The 19,898-nt window shown below is 38.0% G+C and overlaps 1 protein-coding gene across 1 annotated transcript in view; it reads right to left on the reverse strand.

Moving 5' to 3' along the window:
• Positions 1-405: 405 nt before the first annotated feature.
• Positions 406-19,898, reverse strand: part of LOC112633660 (dimethylaniline monooxygenase [N-oxide-forming] 1) — a 42,080-nt gene continuing 22,587 nt past the window's right edge. Inside the window, exons 2-5 of the mRNA XM_025400498.1 lie at positions 5,271-5,470; positions 3,928-4,283; positions 3,090-3,162; positions 406-1,177 (exon numbers count right to left, since the gene is read on the reverse strand). Coding sequence (XP_025256283.1) covers positions 835-1,177; positions 3,090-3,162; positions 3,928-4,283; positions 5,271-5,470 — 972 coding nt within the window. The 3' untranslated portion in view covers positions 406-834. The remainder of the gene's footprint in view (positions 1,178-3,089; positions 3,163-3,927; positions 4,284-5,270; positions 5,471-19,898) is intronic.

Consider the following 19,898-nt stretch of genomic DNA (forward strand, 5'->3'; position numbering starts at 1 on the left):
GCTTCTTGGCTGTGCTCTTTATCTAATGAATTCCAGTTGAATTTGGCTGGTTCTCACTGACTCTTTCAAAGGAGGCAGCTCAATTTGCCTCTTACAGCAGGGTAGTCTAAGGAGTATCTAAGCAGGTGGAATTTTTCCTTCGGCTGCTGGAGGCTTGCTCTAAGAGCCCACGGAGGTGGTGGTTTTCTGTGGAATCTGACTGAGGTCTTTGGGAGGCCAGCTGGAGTACCAGCTTTGTTATAAAGAGTGTTCTGGAGGAATGAACAGTCTCAGGCAGGTACAGTCCTTTGGGAAACTCTCAATGTAACTCATTGAACCCCCTATCCTTTTATGGGCTTTATTCATAGAATCCTCATCTTTTTCTCTGTTTTATGAACCTTTAATAAGACAACAAAAGATCACTTGAAACAATCAATTTCTAGGTTTATTTTTTACTTTTAATGAGCCAATACTATAAGAGCACCATTTCAACACAACGCAATCATTTGTGAAGTAAGGGGTTTTAGTTTAGATCTGTGAAAATAGTTTACATGGGAAAGAGGTATGATGGCTCAGAGTGCTGTCAAGAACAGCTTTCTTTCTAAAATGAACCTGTAACTTTCCAACAACCTTCAAATGAACAGAAATCTTAGTTATCATTCTCTAGCGTTAGACACAGTGGAGCTGGGAGAGCCTCAGGAATACCAGTGGTAGCCCTGGGGCCAGCCAGGGAAGCGAGAGGGTGCCCTTTATTAGTGAATATGGTTTATAACTGTGAAGGCAATATTGCTGTAAGAGAGGAATTGGAGCATTGTAAATCTACTCTGTGCATCTGCCATTTAGGAAATCTTCCACTTATAGCACAATCAGAAAAATAGCCACAAGCAAAGCCAGAAAGCTAAAGAGTTTAAGAAAACTTTCAAAGGGAGATGGAGACTCTTGTACAACTCGACCTTTGGTGACCTTGAATGTTCGGTCCCACTGGGTCATGATGGCATTTCTGGCTCCTTCCCATTTTCCTGGGCCAGTCAAGCGGAACTGGTATGGTGAGCATGGGCCAAAGAAGACGGTCAGAGCCAGGTGTGGATCCGTTAGGAGCATAGAGAACAGCTTGGGTTTTGCATTGATATAGGTCAGGAGTTCATCTATGTATGTGATATAATCTGATTGTAAAGCCTTGCAGTAGCACAAGCCAAACCTTTATAAAAGGAAAATTGGGGAAAAAGGTGAAGACAAAAAAATTAATAATGGTAATCTTAGAACAAGTACAAGTGCCCAAAGCAAACAAATACTGCTGCAGAATTTGGGATGGTTTCTGCATTTTCCCCTTTATTTCCCTAGCTATCTAATGGTCGCCTTCTGTTTCTTAAATCAAGATGAGTCCCTTCAAAAGATACTTTATACATATGGCTTTTAATGGGTGTTCTGAATGCTCATAATACATCTTAGTTCTTTTGTGAAATAATTAGCAATTTCTAGAGGAAAATACATTTTAAAATTTCTAAATCTTTATAAAATTCCATTATTCAGAAATAACAAATCTAGTGATTTGTATAATGTGAAAAGCCACAAAAATCCATAGGGTAAAATTCCCTGAAATGCTGGTATTAGGCTTTAATTAATTAATTAATTTTTCTTTTAATTTCGTTTTTCTTTCTTTCTTTTTTTTTTTTTTTGAGACAAGGTCTTGCTCTGTCACCTAAGCTGGAGTGCAGTGGCATGACCATAGCTTACTGCAACCTTGAACTCCTCAGCTCAAGCGATCCTCCTGGCTCAGCCTCCTGGGACTACAAGCATAAGCCACCATGCCTAACTAACTTTTATTTTGTAGGGATAGGGGCTTGCTCTGTTGTCCAGGCTGGTCTCAAAGTCCTGAGCTCAAATGATCCTCCTACATTGGCCTCCCAAAGTGCTGGGATTACAGGCATGAGCCACTGCACCTGGCCCCTAAAATTGTCTGCTGACATGCATGACAAGATTTTCATTGTATAGAAGTTCTAATTAGTTATCTATTACACTGGAGTTCCATAATGAAGATCACATCATATCCCAGGTTGATAAAGAAGAGACATCTAAAATGCTATTATTGTTTTGGAATTTGGTACTTTGACAAGGATAGATCGACCCTTGAAGTTTGGGAATATATATGAATAAGAGAGTGATAATAAGTTCCTTAGATGCAATGATTTTAAAACTTGCTTTTTTTTTTTTTTGCCACAGAACCTTTATTTCAAGTGAAAATGTATATCAAATGCAGAAACAGAAGAACATATAAAACAAAATGGGTACAATCGAAATGTTTTGGTTGGATTGAGAGTGAGAGGGGAGGGCAAAGACTCTACTTTGCTGGCCATCAGCCTTCCATTGTCTCCGGCCTTGAGTGGTAGCCACAGAGCACAGCACAAGCGAAAACCTTTCCCACAGAGAAGTGGTCAATAAACTTTATTCTGAAAAAGGCCAGACAGTAAATGCCTCAGGCTTTGAGAGCCACATTACAGTTTCTATCTCAACTGCTAAACAACTTTGGTACTGTAACACAAAAACAGCCATTGACAATATGTACATTAATAAACATGGCTGTGTTCTAATAAAATCTTACTTACGGCCAATAAGGTTTCCATTTCATGTGATTTTCCACATATCACAAAATTTTATTTTTCTTCTTCCTTTTTTCCAGCCAATTAAAAATGGAAAGCAAAAGCAACAATAGAACGGATAAAGACTTGTTCAATGAATGAATGAATGAGCAGACACTTCTAGTGTCAGAGTAAATAGGTACAACTGCTTGCCTGCTGATTATGGATAAGGCATGGAATAATGTACCTGGTAGATTAGGGTTAATTATGTAGTACTTGGATTGGAATCCAAACTCTATGTGATGCTAGAAAACTATGGGCTGAAGTGATGACTTTGGGGATATTAAAAATTCTAAATTCCCCTTTCCCTTCTCTCTTCTTAAATAGGCTCTCCTAGTATTTTTCTTCTAAGTCTCAGATGCTTCTTTTTTTCTCCAATGTAACTTTCATCTCTCTTCTACATTTTTTTTGTTTGTTTTTTTTTTTACAAATTTCAGTTATAATTTAAAAAGGGTGCATAAGTAGTTAACTTACCAACTGGGCTTGTTTTCTCTCCTTGCATTAATTTCCTCTATCATGACACTCGGTGGTGGTAACTTATTTACACCTGTAGGATTAAAATGAAAACCCAAAATGCAACTTAAGTTTAGGTCTAGCTGTTGACTTATGGATAAGGATGCTTTACTATGGCTCTCCTTTCATGTCCAGTACCAGCTACTCATTGATCCTTCTGGCAAAAATGTTAGCAGCCTGAGCTGACTGCTTGGGACTCCTGGTAATAAAGCCATCAGCTGAAAAGATAAGCATTTGGTCATCTCACTAGTTATTTGACATAGCAGAATCTCACAACTAGTTTGGCTGAATTTTGTCATTCAGTTGCTTGAGTTTAAAAATTTTAATTGAACCAGTTGATTCAGTCAACTGACAGAACTGTTACCTGTCATTTTGCTTTATTCAAAATAACAGGCAGCTGGGTGCAGTGTGCATGTCGGTAGTCTCAGATACTCAGGAGGCTGAGGCAGGAGGATTGCTTGAGACCAGGACTTTGATGGTGCAGTAATCTATGATCATGCCTATGAATAGCCACTGCACACTAGTCTGGACAAGATAGTGAGACTCTGTCTCTTAAAAATAAAAGGAAAAAATATAACAGTAGACTTAGATACAGCCTATATTTTTGACCCTGATATACCATTTATGCTGGTAATGGAACACATCATTATGACGGTATAATTCAGCAAACAATAGAATACATCCTGCTTTTAAAGATTCTGTTATTTTAAATAGAAGCTGGATAATAGTCTCAACATTTCCAGTATCCAGAATCACATGGCAAACCAAAAACACATGCCCTGCTATTTCTTCCACTTACCTTTCAGGACTCGAACAGCCCAACGAGCTTGTGTTTCTCCTGTAGGTATCATGGAGCCCAAGGGTTTGATGAGGCCAATAATGGCCAGGGTTGGCTTTTGCAGATGTGCAGGGAAGATATACTTGTACAGTGAGGCCTGGCCATCTTCAACTTTCACTACAGACTCATCAAGAAAGGGGAAAGCAAATGTGTATCCAGTGGCAAAGACAATGATATCGATAGGCTCTTCCTTTGAAGTGTTGTTAAACGTGACAGAGTTTTCCTTTACCTCTTTTATGCTTGGCCTGATGAACACTTTCCCAGTGATGATGCGGCCTGGGAGCTCATCATTTAGTACAAACTCTTTCAGCTGAGTCCTAAACAAAAACATGGACAGGGAGGAGACCTGTCAGTGAACAATGCAGCCAGCTCTCCCTTCTCTTTACCTTCCTCTCTCATTCTGGGGCTCTCTCCTTGGTTGGACAAGGATTGCTGCAAGTCTTGGGAGATGTTACTTCAGTGGAAGGGGATTCATGAATGTTCAAGAAGGATTATAAAATATGCTTGCCATTTACTAGAGTTTGTAAGCCTGAGGAGGAAGCCAGCACCTTTTCTAACTTCTGTTTCTCTTGCTGATTTTTAGCATTCATCTATCATTGTCATTCTAGAGAGGGTTGAGAGCTGAAGGGCTACAAGGGAAACCAGGGACTTCTAGATTAGATGAGAACTTCTGAAAGCTCTAGTCTCTTCCTAGGAAGCAGCTGCATAAGGGAAACATGCATGTATTTAAAGGAACAAGGGCAGAATTATCTTTTTCTGGCTATACCTTTGGAATCACAAGACAAACACTTTGTGAGTTGATCTTGTATAAGCTGAACCATTTTTGGGGCCAAGGTCAATCTTGACAAAGGGAAGAAGGCTCCACCATTAGAGAGATGGTGAGAGGCAACTGTGGGATTCGGTTTTTCCCACACAGTGAGACTAGGCAAGTGTGTTTCTTTTGTCAACAAAGTCATAGACAAATCATTCTCTTTTTGCTACAGCTGAGGCTCAAGTAACTTGCAAGGTCACAGAGTTCACTTACTACTCAGCGAGCTTGGGTAAATGGCTAAATTTTGCTGTTTCAGTTTCTCCATAATAAAAGGATTATTATAGTAATACTTAAAGTGTTGCTAACAAGGTGAAATACATAATTTCACTTTCTGAGCACTTAAGAACAGTTAGCTGTTATTATCGAGCAACTTTGTATCAAGTGTTCCAACACATTCAGTCATGTTGCTATGGTACTGCCTGGCTTATACAGACTGCTGGAAAGGCCGAGGCGCCTCCTTCCTGAAAGCCCTTGGCAATCACATTATATTTACCTCTCTTCTGGTATTAAGCCGTAATTTGCGTGATTGAGCCAGTTGTTTATCTTTCGCATCATCAACCAAGTCACAATTGGAGTTGGGAGAGAATTTCTCAACATGTTCTGAAATCGTGTCGTGAACACCATGTCCCATGGGTAGCCTGAGTCAAAGATTCGGCTGATCACCCATCCCCCTCCGGTGGTGCTGAGGAACACCTGGAAGCAATCAAAGACATTCCTTCATTTGACACTGTGAAAAGGGCCGGCTGGTTCTGCCAGAGATTCAAGAAGTGCCATGAATAGAAAGGCGTTGAAAAGTCTGCCACTCTGAAAATACATCCCTGACAAGATAGTCTTGGTTCTTCTAACTTCTATTTTAAAGCCAATCCTTTTGAAATTAGAATTCAGAGCATCTAGAGTGTTAAAATGCCTTAAGACATATTATTGAATACTTATTATCTGCCAGCCTTTAGCAAACCATAGGGACCTAAAGTTTATCTGAGGAAACAAGGAACAAGTGATTGCTACTTTGTGAGCTCACTATAATTGTAGGCAGTAAGAACAGGGCATGGCAGTATCAGAGTTGTCTACAGAGTTTCAGTGCAAACCATTGGCTTAACTGACAAATTCTGTACTACTATTACTTTTGGTGTTTGTTCTTTATAACATTGGCTGTTTGAGTTTACCAGTTGACTGAGTTCATGAAGCTAATAGTTTTAGTACTTGCATAATAAGGAGTTTCCTGTTCAATTGTTTACAAAGAAAATAGTTAAGCAATCTGTTACTTTGCTGATACAAAACAGCTGATTTAACAGATTGTTTCTTCCCCCACCCCTCCCCAAACTGGGGCATGATGGCCACAGCTCCAGCGTCCGTGTTTGTGTTATATATTTTCTTTGGCCTCATAATGGAGCTGGAAAGACAACACTGGAAATGCGGTGGCAAGAATTACAGATACATCAGTGGTTCTGAAATGAGCCTTTTGCACTAAACCTGCCTCTCTGTGTCATGATGTAGAATTGGATACAACATTTTGCTAGATGTGAATGATCTTCTAAGCTACAGGGAGTTTCTTTGTTAATAGATAAATGATAATATGTATGTCAAAGCATGTTTTCTGATTGAAGACATTTCTGAACAATTAGCGAAACAGAAATAATGATATGCACGTGTGATGGTCACAGTGGATGGGCCTATGTTAATATTTGTTTCAGGGCCTCCTTTCTCTTCCTTTAGGATAATGCCACCAAATTGCTGAGTTTCTACAAATCAATCAGTCAATGGGCCAGGCATAATGGCTCACATCTGTAATCCTAGCACTTTGGGAGGCTAAGGTGAGTGGATCACTTGAGGTCAGGAGTTCAAGACCAGCCTGGCCAACATGGCGAAAACCCGTCTCTATAATAAAAAAACAACAACAAAATATAATCTTTCGATGAATGAATCAATCATCGAGCCTTGTTTTGAAAGTCCAAAAAAGAGATATCAATGTTACACGCTCCCAACCTTTTTTCTTGACAGCTGTTTTCACTTCTGAAATTATTGGTCTAATTATTTACACTTGTTTATTTGGCATCTGTTTTTCCTACAACTATAAGCTCCATGACAGTGGGTGTCTTGATTTTGTTGGTTGTGTTTGCCAGTGTATCTCCAGAGCCTGGCACAATGTTTGGCACATGAGATGCCAGCATCTAGTATATATTAGTCAGCTGAATGGCCCTCAATGAGTTTACAGCATAGTTGAAAAGAAGATATATATGATAAAAGGTAATTTGCAATATTAAGAATTTAAAAGTGAAAACTGAGGGGTGCAAATTACAATATTACATAAATTCTGAATAGGGAGAGATCACTTCATGTTGGAGTGAGATATCTGGGAATGTAAAGGTAGATTGTAATAGAAGAGAAAGGGGCTCTGCAGAAGAGAGAGGGGTGGCGTGATCAAAGCGGAACTAAAGACAGGAACTGGAAAGCGCTACAGTTGATCATCATGCAGGAAACAGAAGTTAAAATTAAAATGGCAGATTTGGTCCAGATTATAGAAAACTCTCGGATGCAGAGCCACTACATCTGTAATTTATTTTTTTCAGGTAAAGAGAATAATTAGAGGTTTTTCAGCATGAGAGTGCTACAATAAGAGCAGGCTTTTCTGAGGATTTGTTTGTTGGTAGTTGGGGTCTAGATGGCTTGTGCTGGGTGGCAGTGACCTGTGAGTAGTGGTACAAGGCAANCTCTTTAGTAGAGTGGTGGTTCTCAAAGTTGTTCAGGCAGGTAACCAGAAGATGTGATGCTCTGTATAAAGAAAGAGCCACAGAGCACTAACTGATTTCATTCCCCCAAACACACAGAATTCTTACCAGCAGAAAATATGACTCTGCTGTATGTAAACAATGTGAAATAATAGAATCATAGCCATAAGGACACTATCCACAAAAGAGCAAAGCATTACACTAAGCACCTTTGGCTACTTACAAGTGCTTTCTGTTTTTCCAAAGAGCAAAGCCTAAGGCAAACTGAAAAGAAGCGATTCTATTTGCCCTATTTTTTTGTCTCCAGTGATCTGTGAAAACAGACCCATTATTTTAGCAGCTGGACAATTCCACCCAATATCCTGTTGGAAAACACTTTGAGAGCCACTATTTTAGAAAAAAAAAATTCTCCTCAAAGGGTCCTGGATTCTTCTTTTTTCTTCTCCTTTATTACTTCCATCCTCCATTTCAAGCACACAACACGCTAAGGCTCTTTCTTACACTTCCTTTGTAAAAAAATAATGATTACTATTATTCAATAAATGTCTTCACAATGAGATGTACATTAATATTAAGGCAAAATGTTTGATCATATGCAAGGATATTTACTTGTTTAATAAAAAGAATAAATAGCAGTAGTTAAATAAATGAAGCTCTAATTATAGGCATCAATTAGCAAGGTAAGGAGCTCAAACTTCGGCTAGTGAGGACAGGGAAAGACAAGAGCACTGAGCTCTCATAAGAATGAAAGGTGACAGGTTGGGCGTGGTGGCCCACACCTGTAATCCCAACACTTTGGGAGGCCAAGGTGGGTGGATCACCTGAGGTCAGGAGTTCGAGACCAACCTGGCCAACATGGTGAAACCCCATCTCTACTAAAAATACAAAAATTAGCCAGGCGTGGTGGCAGATGCCTGTAATCCCCACTACTTGGGAGGCTAAGGCAGGAGAATCACTTGAACCTGGGAGGCAGAGGCTGCAGTGAGCCAAGATCGTGTCATTGTACTCCAACCTGGGTGACAAAAGCAAGACTTTGTCTCAGAAAAAAAAAAAAAAATTAAAGGTGACATTGCACATTCCAGGAAGAAATGGCTGAGTTCTGAAGAGTGTAAAACTACATAAGGAGAAGGAAGAAACAGTAGAAAAAACTGTTTTATCTTAAGGTGGCTTTCTTAAAGTTTGTATTTCCTCATTTGGATGTAGTATTGATTAATGAAGGATTATCTGAAGTTTGGATTATTGCTGAAGTTCTAATTTTCTCCACCTAAAATTAGGGTATCACTGCCCATTTTTCTATATTCTAAGCGCTTGGATTTATTTTTTAATTAGCATTATGTTTTCATTTTTTCATATTTATTTTATCTTGAAATAATTCAACTCATAAAAACATACAAAATAGCAGTGTTTTTTTCAGCCTACCCTTTGCAGAGCTTTTCCAAATGTTACATCTTATTTAAGCATAGTACAATGATCAAAACCCAAAAATAAAAACATTGATACAATGCTATTAAGTTAATCTACAGTCATACCTTATTCAAATTTTACCGGTTGTCCCACTAATGTTCTTTTTCTTGTACAGGATTCATTTAGTTGCCATGTGTTCTTAGCCTCATCTAATCTGGAATTGTTTCTCAATCTTTCTTTGTCTTTCATGACCTTGAAACTTTCAATGAGTCCCTCAGTTTGTTTTGTCTGATGTTTTCTCATGATTAATTCAAGATATTTATTTTTGGCAAGGATACCATGAAAGGGATCTTGCCCCCTTCTTAGTACCTTCATATTAGGAGATGTCAGATACTGATATGTCTCATTACTGGTGACAGTAACTTCGATGCCATGGTTAAGGTGGCAACTTTGATTTCTAAACTGTTGTTACTCTTTTTCTCCTTGCAATGAGTAAATACCTTGTGGAGATATACTTTGAGAAAATGCAAATATCCTGTTTTTTGTCATACTTTTGTTCATTAATTTTTATATCCAATATGATTCTTGCCTGCAACAGTTATTACAGTGGTGTTTGACAAATGGTGATGTTCTATAGAATTCATTCTTTCTACTTTTTTCTCCCCTCCTCCCTTCTCCTCTTCTCACCTCTCTCCTTTTCTTCCTTCCTTTTTGTTCAAATTGTCCCAATTTAGCCATTGGGAATTTCTTCAAGTTGGTTTACATATCTTCTCAATATATCTCTATCAGTTTTCAGCACTTCCTTAAACCCTGGCACCACAGAATATTATAGATTCTTCCTGTCCTTTCTTTGACCCAGCCCTGGAATCATCCGTTTTTCCAAGGAACCCTGGTTTCTTTTACTGAACAGTATTATTTAGAAACTAAAATCTTGGTGCTTTTTATGTTAATTCTATTAAGTGTCATTGCTTCTAGGCCTTTCCCCAGAGAAAGCTAGGAAATATATGTATATACATACATACACATGCACATGTCTGTATTTCTTTCTATCTGTCATCTATCTATCTATCTAGCTATCATCTATCTGTCTATCCAATCTACTTATTATCTATCACCTGTTAAAGACCATGAGTTCATACTGATATCTCCAATTTGAATCCAATACCATAGTTTTTTTTGTTGTTTTTTGTTTGTTTGTTTGTTTTTTCTTAACCTAGATTTCTCTTCTTCCTTATTTGTAACTCTTTTTTCTGACGGGGGAAATCTGACTCTCATTGTCCACAACATATTTTCATATTTGTTCAATCCCTGCAAAACACATAGAGTAGCTTCAGAACTGCTAAAACATACCACAGTGCAAACCAAGTTTATTAGCTAGAGCACATGTGTGCTACATCCTTTTTGTGCTTAGTCTTATACCATATACTCAAAATCTGTTTCCCAAAGTTACTTAGGATAACTGTGTTCTTCCCCAACCTCTTCATTGTGGCTTGGTTATTCATTTGTTATACGGTTAGGTTTATTTGTTACTATTTGTTTTACATTTTGGGTTGACCTCCACACCTCAGTTGATTTAGTTGTTTATTTATTTGGGGGCTATGTGAAACACTACCATGTTGCTAAACACCCGAACTAAGCAAAAGGATATATCCAGAGAAGTTAGACTGATGGCTTATAATTAATATGCTTTCTGTATTCATTTACTTATTTATTTATATGTTTTCTGGTTACTATTTCAGCCCCACATTCATAGTTAACATTTTTCCTTTTCTGTCACTCTCTTGGGTAGTTTAGTGAAGGGAACTCTAGATATAGGTGATGTTAAAGATAGATATACAGAGATATGCACAAGGATTTATACAGGCACATATTTATACATTAATAGAAATCACTTCCTGCTTCAAAATGATTTTTCTCAACAATCTATATTCCAAAACAATACTTCCACAGCACTCCTGCCTGAGGCAAAGTCATTCAGAAACTGTTGATAGAAGTATAGCAGAGGCTGCTGAGGAGTTTGAAGAGAACTCTGCCCTGACCCTCCTCCTCCACAAAACATAAGGACGCATGGCCAGCTGTGTGATCTTTTCCCCTTGCTGATTTTCTATGTCCTCCTTGAAGCTTTTGGCTGTTCTGAGCACCCTCCTTTTTTTTTTTTTTTCTGGCTCTTGCAACACCTTGTATACATGGCTGCCTTTTCTGTTTCTTCTTCTGTCGCTAATATTCCAAATTATTGTTCTCTATCAGAGAGTATCTTAGCTACTTTTGGTGCCACAAAATCTGAGAAAAAATGTACAACAAATGCAAGATCGAAAATCAAAATTTGCGCTGTCTTTTTTTATACATGGCTACTCTGGCTCTTTCCTTTCCCTCCAAACTACTGCTGAACATTTCCCCAAAATAGCTGGAACACATGGTTCAAAGCAAATCATAAACTAATTAGTGAGCAGAAAATCCTCCCCAGTGCCCTCTTGACCACAGGTACAGAGCTGCACTGAAAGGTCATGAGGCAGTAGAATCCTCAGAAGAGGGCTGGTGCGTGGGCATGCTGGGTGAAGAGCCTGCTCTGGCTGGAGAGTTAAACCATGCCAGACTAGCCAGGTTGTAAGTCTCACAAATGCGTCCTTTCTTTTGTGTATCACACAAATCATGGTATTAAATTTAGTTTTATATGAATATCACAGAATATAAAGAAATCAAAGTAAAACAAAGAATTATGAACTTCAGATGATTTTTTTCTACAACAAAAATTATTATTCACGCTTCAACAAATCTCTAAAATTGGCGCACAATCTCCTGAGAAGCATTGTTAAGTTGGAGTATCATACTGGAAAACTGTATTTAATATTTGACAGGATCTAATGATTCTCTACTATGATATATGAGGAAAACAATTCACCCAAGATTTTTGCTAATTATGTTACTTTTACAGTTTCAAAATGTAAGTCATTTTCTCCTATTATCTGGCTTCAGTTTCATAGTTGTGTAATTCTAACTCTGTACTTAAATAAAGTCACTAATTTCCACCAGTTCTTGTGTCACGGCTTCTCTGTTCCTGGCATCTTGGTGGCTAGATTTTGTCAAGAAGTGTGTTTTGAGATGTGCTAATGAGACCTGTCTTCTGAGTTCTTATAAGCTTGAAAGCAGGTGTTTTTGTTTTGTTTTGTTTTCGACAGAGTCTTGCTGTGTCAACCAGGCTGGAGTGCGGCGGTGTGATCTTGGCTCACTGCAACCTCTGCTGCTGGGATCAAATGATGCTTCTACCTCAGCCTCCTCAGCAGCTGGGATTACAGGTACCTACCACCATGCCCTGTTAATTTTCGTATTTTCAGTAGAGACAGGATTTTGCCATGTTGGCCAGGTTGGTCTCAAACCCTTGACCTCAACTGATCAGCCCACCTTGGCCTCCCAAAGTACTGAGATTACAGGCATGAGCCACCATGCTCAGTCAGCAAGTGTCTCTTGACCTGGACAATGCTTCATCTAGCAATGATATATTTTGGTTTCGCTTTCCTCTTTTAGATATTGTTCCACTGTCTTCTGGTATTGACCACTGCAGTGGTTAAGTCTGACACCAGTTTGGTTTCTCCTTCTTATAAGAGACTTGCACGTCTGTTTTGTTTTAGGGCCTGACTGATTCGATACACTTTCTTTCTCTTTGAAGTTCAGTAACTTTACTAAGATATTTTCCCAAGTATATACCCTGTGCCAGTTTCTCCTGGGATACAGTTTGTCTTTATGTCCAACACACCTTGCTCCTCAACTTGCATCCTCTCAGACCACTTTTCACTCCAATCTTTTCTGTAGTAGCCAACTTGATAAGCTGTGACCTGACAATATCTTGCCTCAAATAATACTCAAATCCATCTCTTTCTGTCTAGGGCGTTGCCGATGTAGGGATTTGGGATTCCTGGGGGGACCCTATAGACTCCTCTTCATGTGCAACTTTGGAAGTACAAGGGAGTTAACTTTGTGCAAGATGGTACCCTTGATTCCAGGGGGGGAAATAGAAAGAGGTGTTGCCCATTTCTCCTTTTGAGTAGTGCAGGGTGCCACAGCAAGGCCTGACTTGGGAAGCACTGATGTTTGTATCCCCTTCCCTCTTATGCTCTTCCAAGTTCTTCTCTTCTAATGCCTGGTATTACTTCCCAAAATAACTACCTGAACATAATACCTTGTCTCAGGCTAGGAAGAACAATTATTTCTAAAATGTCCTTAGATTATAGGTTTGTAACTTTTTGTTTATTCATTTATATTTATTTCACTTTTTCTCCTCTGTAAATGTTTCCCTATCTTCACTTTTTTTTTCCATTTTATTTATTGAGCTTGCCTCAAGCCTACTCCGGGTTTCCAAACAGATTTTCTCAGTCCAACATGACATAAATCTCTGTGATTATTTCATTTGTCTCTTTGATATCTTTCCGGCACTTTGCCAGTCTATTTTTCATTACTTTTAATAGGTTATTGTCTCCTCTTTGATTCCTCGTTTCTCCTATTGGTAAGTTTTTTAAACTTTCAAGGGATCACAGTGTATGGAAGGGTAATTAATTGTGTGATGTATGTTCTTCACCTGCTTTTTGCTTATGTTCATGTCTTATCTATGCATTGTCTCTATGTGAGTTTTTTTCTGCATATCTGTCATTTTTAACGGGTCAACAATTTGCCGGAGTACAGTGTGGAGGAGAATGGTGAGAGTGAGTGATGCAGTCTGTGTTTTGGGGCTTGTGTTATTTCTTTTTCCTTGGGGGACCATCTCAGCTTGGTTTTCAACATTCTAATAGATCATATCGATCACTGCAAAGCTCTTTCTATACTTGCCTGTGCTGCACATTTGTGGTTTCCTTTTCCCCTCCCTTTTCCATCTCTCTCTCTCTCTCTTTTAACCTTTGGCAGCCTCTCTAAGCCAGGAGACCAGAATATAGACAGTAGCTGCTTCCCTTATGTTATTTTGTGGTATTTTACTTGGTATCTAAAAAGAAAAATCTTTGATTTTCTAAGGGCCAGTACCAACCCCTAGAGCTCCTTGCTCTAATTAAAAGACTATACAGGGCTTTTAGATTCCCAAGCTAGGATCTCTAACCAATAATATCAGCATTACCTATAGACTTGTTAGAATTGCAGTTTCTCAAGCCTCACCTGCTGAATGAGAAACTCTAGGGGTGGAAATGAGCAGTCTGTGCCTTTAGGAAACTCCCTGGGTGATTCTGATGCACACTGAAGCTTGAGAAACACTCTTTTAAAAGAATCTCCTCTCTAAAGACAGGACTAAGGAGATTTGTCTCACTTCTGAGTTATCCTTGCTCATTTTAGAGCAAATTACAGAAAATTTGGGGTTTAGGATTGTGGTTTAGGGTTGTGGCTCTTTGTTCTAAGAAGATAGAGGGTATTTTTTTCTCTTCTTATTGTTTTCAGTGTGATTTGAGAGAGAAGGCAGGAATAAAAACATACATTTAAGCCCACAATTTAAAACTGGAATTCTAGGCCATTATTCTGAAAGAGCTATATAGAAGAAGGATGGACTTTCTAGGTATAAAATCATGTCCTTTGCAAACAGTGACAATTTAACTTCTTTCTTTCCAATTTAGATGCCTTTTATTTTCTTTCTCTTGCCTGATTGCTCTGGCTAGGACTTCCAGTACTATGTTGAATAGGAGTGGTGAAAGTGAACATCTTTGTTTTGCCCCAGTTCTTCAAGGAATAGTTTTCAACTTTTTCCCACTTGGTAGGATATTAGTTGTGGATTTCTCATAGATGGTGGCATTTAGTGTGCTGAGCAAATTGCATTTGTTCTATAACTAATTTGTGAAGATTTTTTAATAATGAAGGTATGTTGAATTTTGTCAGATGTTTCTTCTACACCTATTGAAATGATCATAGGGCTTTTGTCCATTCTATTAGTAAGAATGTATTAGTCTGTTTTCACATTGCTGATAAAGACATACCTGAGACTGGCCAATTTACAAAGGAAAGAGGTTTAATGGAGAACTCAGAGTTCTACATGGCTAGGGAAACCTCACAATTATGGCAGAAGGTAAGGAGGAGCAAGTCACATCTTGTGTGGATGGCGGCAAACAAAGAGAGAGCTTGTGCAGGCAAACTCCTGTTTTTTAAAAACCATCTGATCTCATGAGACTCATTCACTATCAGGAGAACAGAGCAGGAAAGACCCACCCCCATAATTCAATCACCTCCCACCGGGTTCCTCACGGGACATGTGGGAACTGTGGAAGTTACAATTCAAGATGAGATTTGGGTGGGGACACTGAGCCAAACCATATCAGAGATGTATCATGCTTTTGATTTGTATGCATTCCACCATCATTGCATCCTTGGGATAAATCCTACTTGATCATGGTGACTAATCTTTTTAGTGTGCTGTTGAATTTGAATTCAGGTTGCTGGTATTTGGTTGAGAATTTCTGCATCTATGTTCATCAGGGATATTGACTTGTAGTTTTCTTTTTTTTCCCCTCTGGTTTTATTATTAAAATAATGCTGGCTTCATAGAATAAGTTTGGTAGAATTCTCTCTTCGATTTTTTATATATAGTTAGGAAACATCTGTATTAGAGTAGAGCGTTTTTAATGTTTGGTAGACTTCATCACTAAAGTCATCAGGTCCTAGGTTTTTTGTTTTTTGTTTTTTGTTTTGAGACAGAATCTAGCTCTATCCCCCAGGCTGGAGTTCAGTGGTGTGATATTTTTAATAGAGTTGGCGTTTTGCCACGTTGGCCAGGTTGATTTCAAACTCCTTATCTCAGGTGATCTGCCTGCCTCGGCCTCTCCAAGTGCTGGGATTAAAGGCATGAACCACTGTGGTGGCCCTGGGCTTTCTTTTGATGGGAGACTTTTGTTGGATTGGTGCAAAAGTAATTGCCATAATGGCAAAAACTGCAATTACTTTTGCACCAACCTATGAAGTCTTCATTCTTTATTGGTATGTTCAGACATTCTATTCTTCATACTTTTACACATAGAAAACCCCAAAGACTCCACCAGAAAAACTTAGAATAAATGAATCTGATAAAGTTGCAGGAAATGAAATCAACATACAAAAATCAGTAGCATTTCGATATGCTAATAGAAAATTATCTGCCAAAAAACAAGAAAACAATCTCATTTACAATAGCTACAAAAACCCTATGAGTTAATTTAACCACAGAGGTAAAAGATCTTTACAATGAAAATTATAAATCACTGATGAAAAATGGAAGAAGACACAAATAGAAAGATGGCTGTGTTCGTGGATTGAAATAATTAATATTGTTTAAATGTCAATAGTATCCAAGGTGATTTACAAATTCAATGTATAATCCCTATCAAAATACCAATGGCATTCTTCATGGAAGTAGAAAAAGAAATCCTAAAATTTGTATAGAACAACAAGAGACCCTGAATAGCCAAAGCAATCTTGAGCAAAAAGAATAGAGCTGGAAGTGTCACACTATTTGACTTCAAAATGTGCTATAAAGCTATAACAACCAAAACAGTATGGTACTAGCATAAAAACAGACACACAGACTAATGGAACAGAATTAAGAGCCCACAAATAAATCTATGCATTTACAACCAATAGATTTGTTTTACGAAAGTGCCAGAAACATATGTTGGGGAAAGAATAGTCTTTTCAATAAATCATGCTAGAAAACTGGATATTCACATGTAGAAGACTGAAACTATATGCTTATCTCTCACCACATTAAAAAAAAATCAAAATGGATTAAATACTTAAATGTAAAACCTGGAACTATAAAACTACTAGAAAAAAAAAAACATAGAGGAAATGCTTCATGATATTGATATGGCCAAGGAGTTTTTGGATAAGTCATCCAAAGCACATGCAATACATGCAAAAATGGACAAATGGGATTGTATCAAAGTAAAAAGCTTCTGCATAGGAAAAAAAAATCAACAGAGTGAAGAGACAACCTACGGAATGGGAGATAATATTTGTAACTATATTGTAACTGTGTATCTGACAAGGGTTTGATATCTAAACTATATAAGGAGCTGAATAGCAAAACAAAACAATGTGCAAACAAACAAACAAACCCCAAAACAATAAATGGGAAAAAATACCTGAATAGACATTCTCAAAATAAGATATACTAATAGTCAATAAGTATATGAAAATCACGCTCAACATCACTAAACAGTAAGGAAATGCATATCAAAACCATAATGAGATGTGGCCTCTCTCCTGTTAGAATGGTTATTATAGGCCGGACGTGGTGGCTCATGTACTTTGGGAGGCTGAAGCGGGTGGATCACCCGGGTCAGGAGTTTGAGACCAGCCTGGCCAACATGATGAAACCTCATATCTACAAAAAATACAAAAAATTAGCTGGGCATGATGGCAGGTACCTGTAATCCCAGCTACTTGGGAGGCTGAGGCAGGAGAATCACTTGAACCTGGAAGGCAGAGGTTGCAGTGTGCCAAGATCGCGCCACTGCACTCCAGCCTGGGCAACAGGAGCGAAACTCCATCTCAAAAAAAAAAAAGAAAAAGAAAAAAGAAAAAAAAGGAACAGCTATTATCAAAAGGACAAAAAATAAGAATTGTTGACAAGGCTGTGGAGAAAAGGGAACCCTTAAACACTGTTGGTGTGAATGTAAATTAGTGTAGCCATTATGGAAAATGGTATGGATGTTTATCAAAAAATTAAATATAGAACCACCATATGATCCAGAAATCCCACTACTGGGTATTAAGCCAAAGGAAATAAAATCCATATGTTGAAGAGATAGCTGTACTTCCATGCTTATTGCAGCACTATCGTCAAAAGCCAAGATATGGAATCAACCTAAATGTCCAGCAATGGATGAATGGTTAAAGAAAATATATACCCAGTGGAATAGTATTGAGCTATAAAAACAAATGAAATTCTGTCATTTGCAACATGGTTGAACCTGGAGGACATTATATTAAGTGAAATAAGCCAGGCACGGAAAGATAAATACTGCATAGTCACACTTACACGTGAAAACTAAAGTTGAATTGATGGAACTAAAGAGTATAATGGTGGTTGCTAGAGGCTGGGGTGGTTGGGCAGGGGATGAGGAGATGTTGATCAAAGAATACATAATTACAGTTAGGAGAAACAAATTTCAAGGTATCTATTGTATAGCAAGGTGACAATAGTTAATTTGATATTTTATATTCTTTAAAAATGTAAACAGTGGATGTTAAATGCTCTCACCACAAAAATGATAACCATGTGAGAGAATGCATTTGTTCATTAGCTAGATTTAACATTCCACTATGTATATATACAAGTCAAAACATCATGTTATATGTGATGAAAACACATCATATTATCTATCAACCTAAAAAAAAAATAAAAGAAAATGATAGGCTTAGCAGCTAGAGGCCCAGCTTGGTTCCCAGTTCTGCATCTCATTAGTTTATGACCTCTGACAAGCCACTTAACCTCTTCAGGCTCCTCTGGGCCATGTAAACTCCATGCCTTTGAGCAACAAAAATGCTCCTTGTGATTTTCCTCCTTAGCTCAAGTTTAAATGCCTCAAAAGATAGGATTTGTTTTCTTTCCCGTAAGAGGTCATCACTGGGGAGTGCTCACAGCCATAGCCTTGAAGCCTAAACTAATTCTACTCTTAATTTATATTTATTCTTGTTCAAAGACAGTGACACCTTCCTTCAGTGAGGGTAATTTATTCAGATTTCAAGTCTTTGTCAAAAGCTATGGAGCCCCTGCAAGGCCTGCTTTCCATTAATCCTGTAACTCTGGTTCTTTAGGAGAGAGAACATAGCTGACTCCTGCTAGCAAATGGTGAGGTGGAGGCCAAGGCACCATAAAATTTATATGTGATTTCTGACTTCTCCTGTGCCTCATCACATTTGAAATAATCACACCCCTTCTTCGTTGGCTAAATGATTGTTGTTAAAAATTTACCATAGTGCTCAGGTAACCCGTAACAAATATCCTAGCAGGCATACCGAAAAAGAGAAGACTCCTGGCCTCTAGTTATTTCTAGGGACCCCTTCTCCCACATCCAAAGGGATTCATTGCTTCCTTCATTTTATTCGTCACTGATTTAATGTCTAGGAAAGTGCCACTTGAGGTGGGCCTGTTAGCCAATCCATGACTGGTCGTTACCAATGTGTGATGAGATAATCCTGGAAATGAACAGTAAACATTTAGAAAAGTATACAGCAATTTGCTTGACATTGCATGATATCCAAGCAGGTGGTCAATGGACTGGTCTCACTGAACAGAGGATAAGCCAATTTGAGTGTGACTAACTCAGAAAGTGAGCTGCATGTGCCTTGAGTTATATTTTTCATGCCAGCAAGGACTCATTACATAATTTCCTGAGCCCAACACAAAATGGTGGGAATTGTGTGAATACACAGGTTCTTTGCCCATGGAGTGAGACCTGAATGCACTGTAGAATAATGTTACGATGTGACATGATTATTTTAAAGTTGGCTCATCATCTGGAAACTAAAAGCATGTAAAAATTTGAGAAAATATAAGCATATTTTTTATAACTTACCATTTTTATACTCAGCTTAAATTTAAATCAAGCCTGGTTTTCAATTTAGCTGAATAGTATCAAGTATAATAGGATAGAAAATATTTGTCTTGTTTATTTTTAATTCTCTTGTTCAGTTTGTACTATGTCATTGGGGTTTTTTTTGTTTTTTTTTGTCAAGAAAAGACACATCTCTTATGAATGTGGCAGTAGTAGAAAAGCAAATGTTGAAAACAGAAGTTATTTAAAAAACTGAAGATCCAAAGAGTTTGTATTGATTTGACATGTAAGTGTGATCCCCCATATATTGATTTTGTAACCATAGTTGAGGTTGAAGTGTGTTATTGCAGAGATGTAGTAGCTGATAAAGCAATGAGACCATCAGAGCAAAAGTACCATTAACATGTGAAACTTGAAGAACTACATTAAAAATCAAACACTTTGAAGAAAGACTATTAAATTAGAAAACTGACAGAGCAGCGCATATGCTCAAAT

This window comes from Theropithecus gelada, chromosome 1, assembly GCF_003255815.1.
Source record: "Theropithecus gelada isolate Dixy chromosome 1, Tgel_1.0, whole genome shotgun sequence".
Classification (NCBI taxonomy): Eukaryota; Metazoa; Chordata; class Mammalia; order Primates; family Cercopithecidae; genus Theropithecus; species Theropithecus gelada.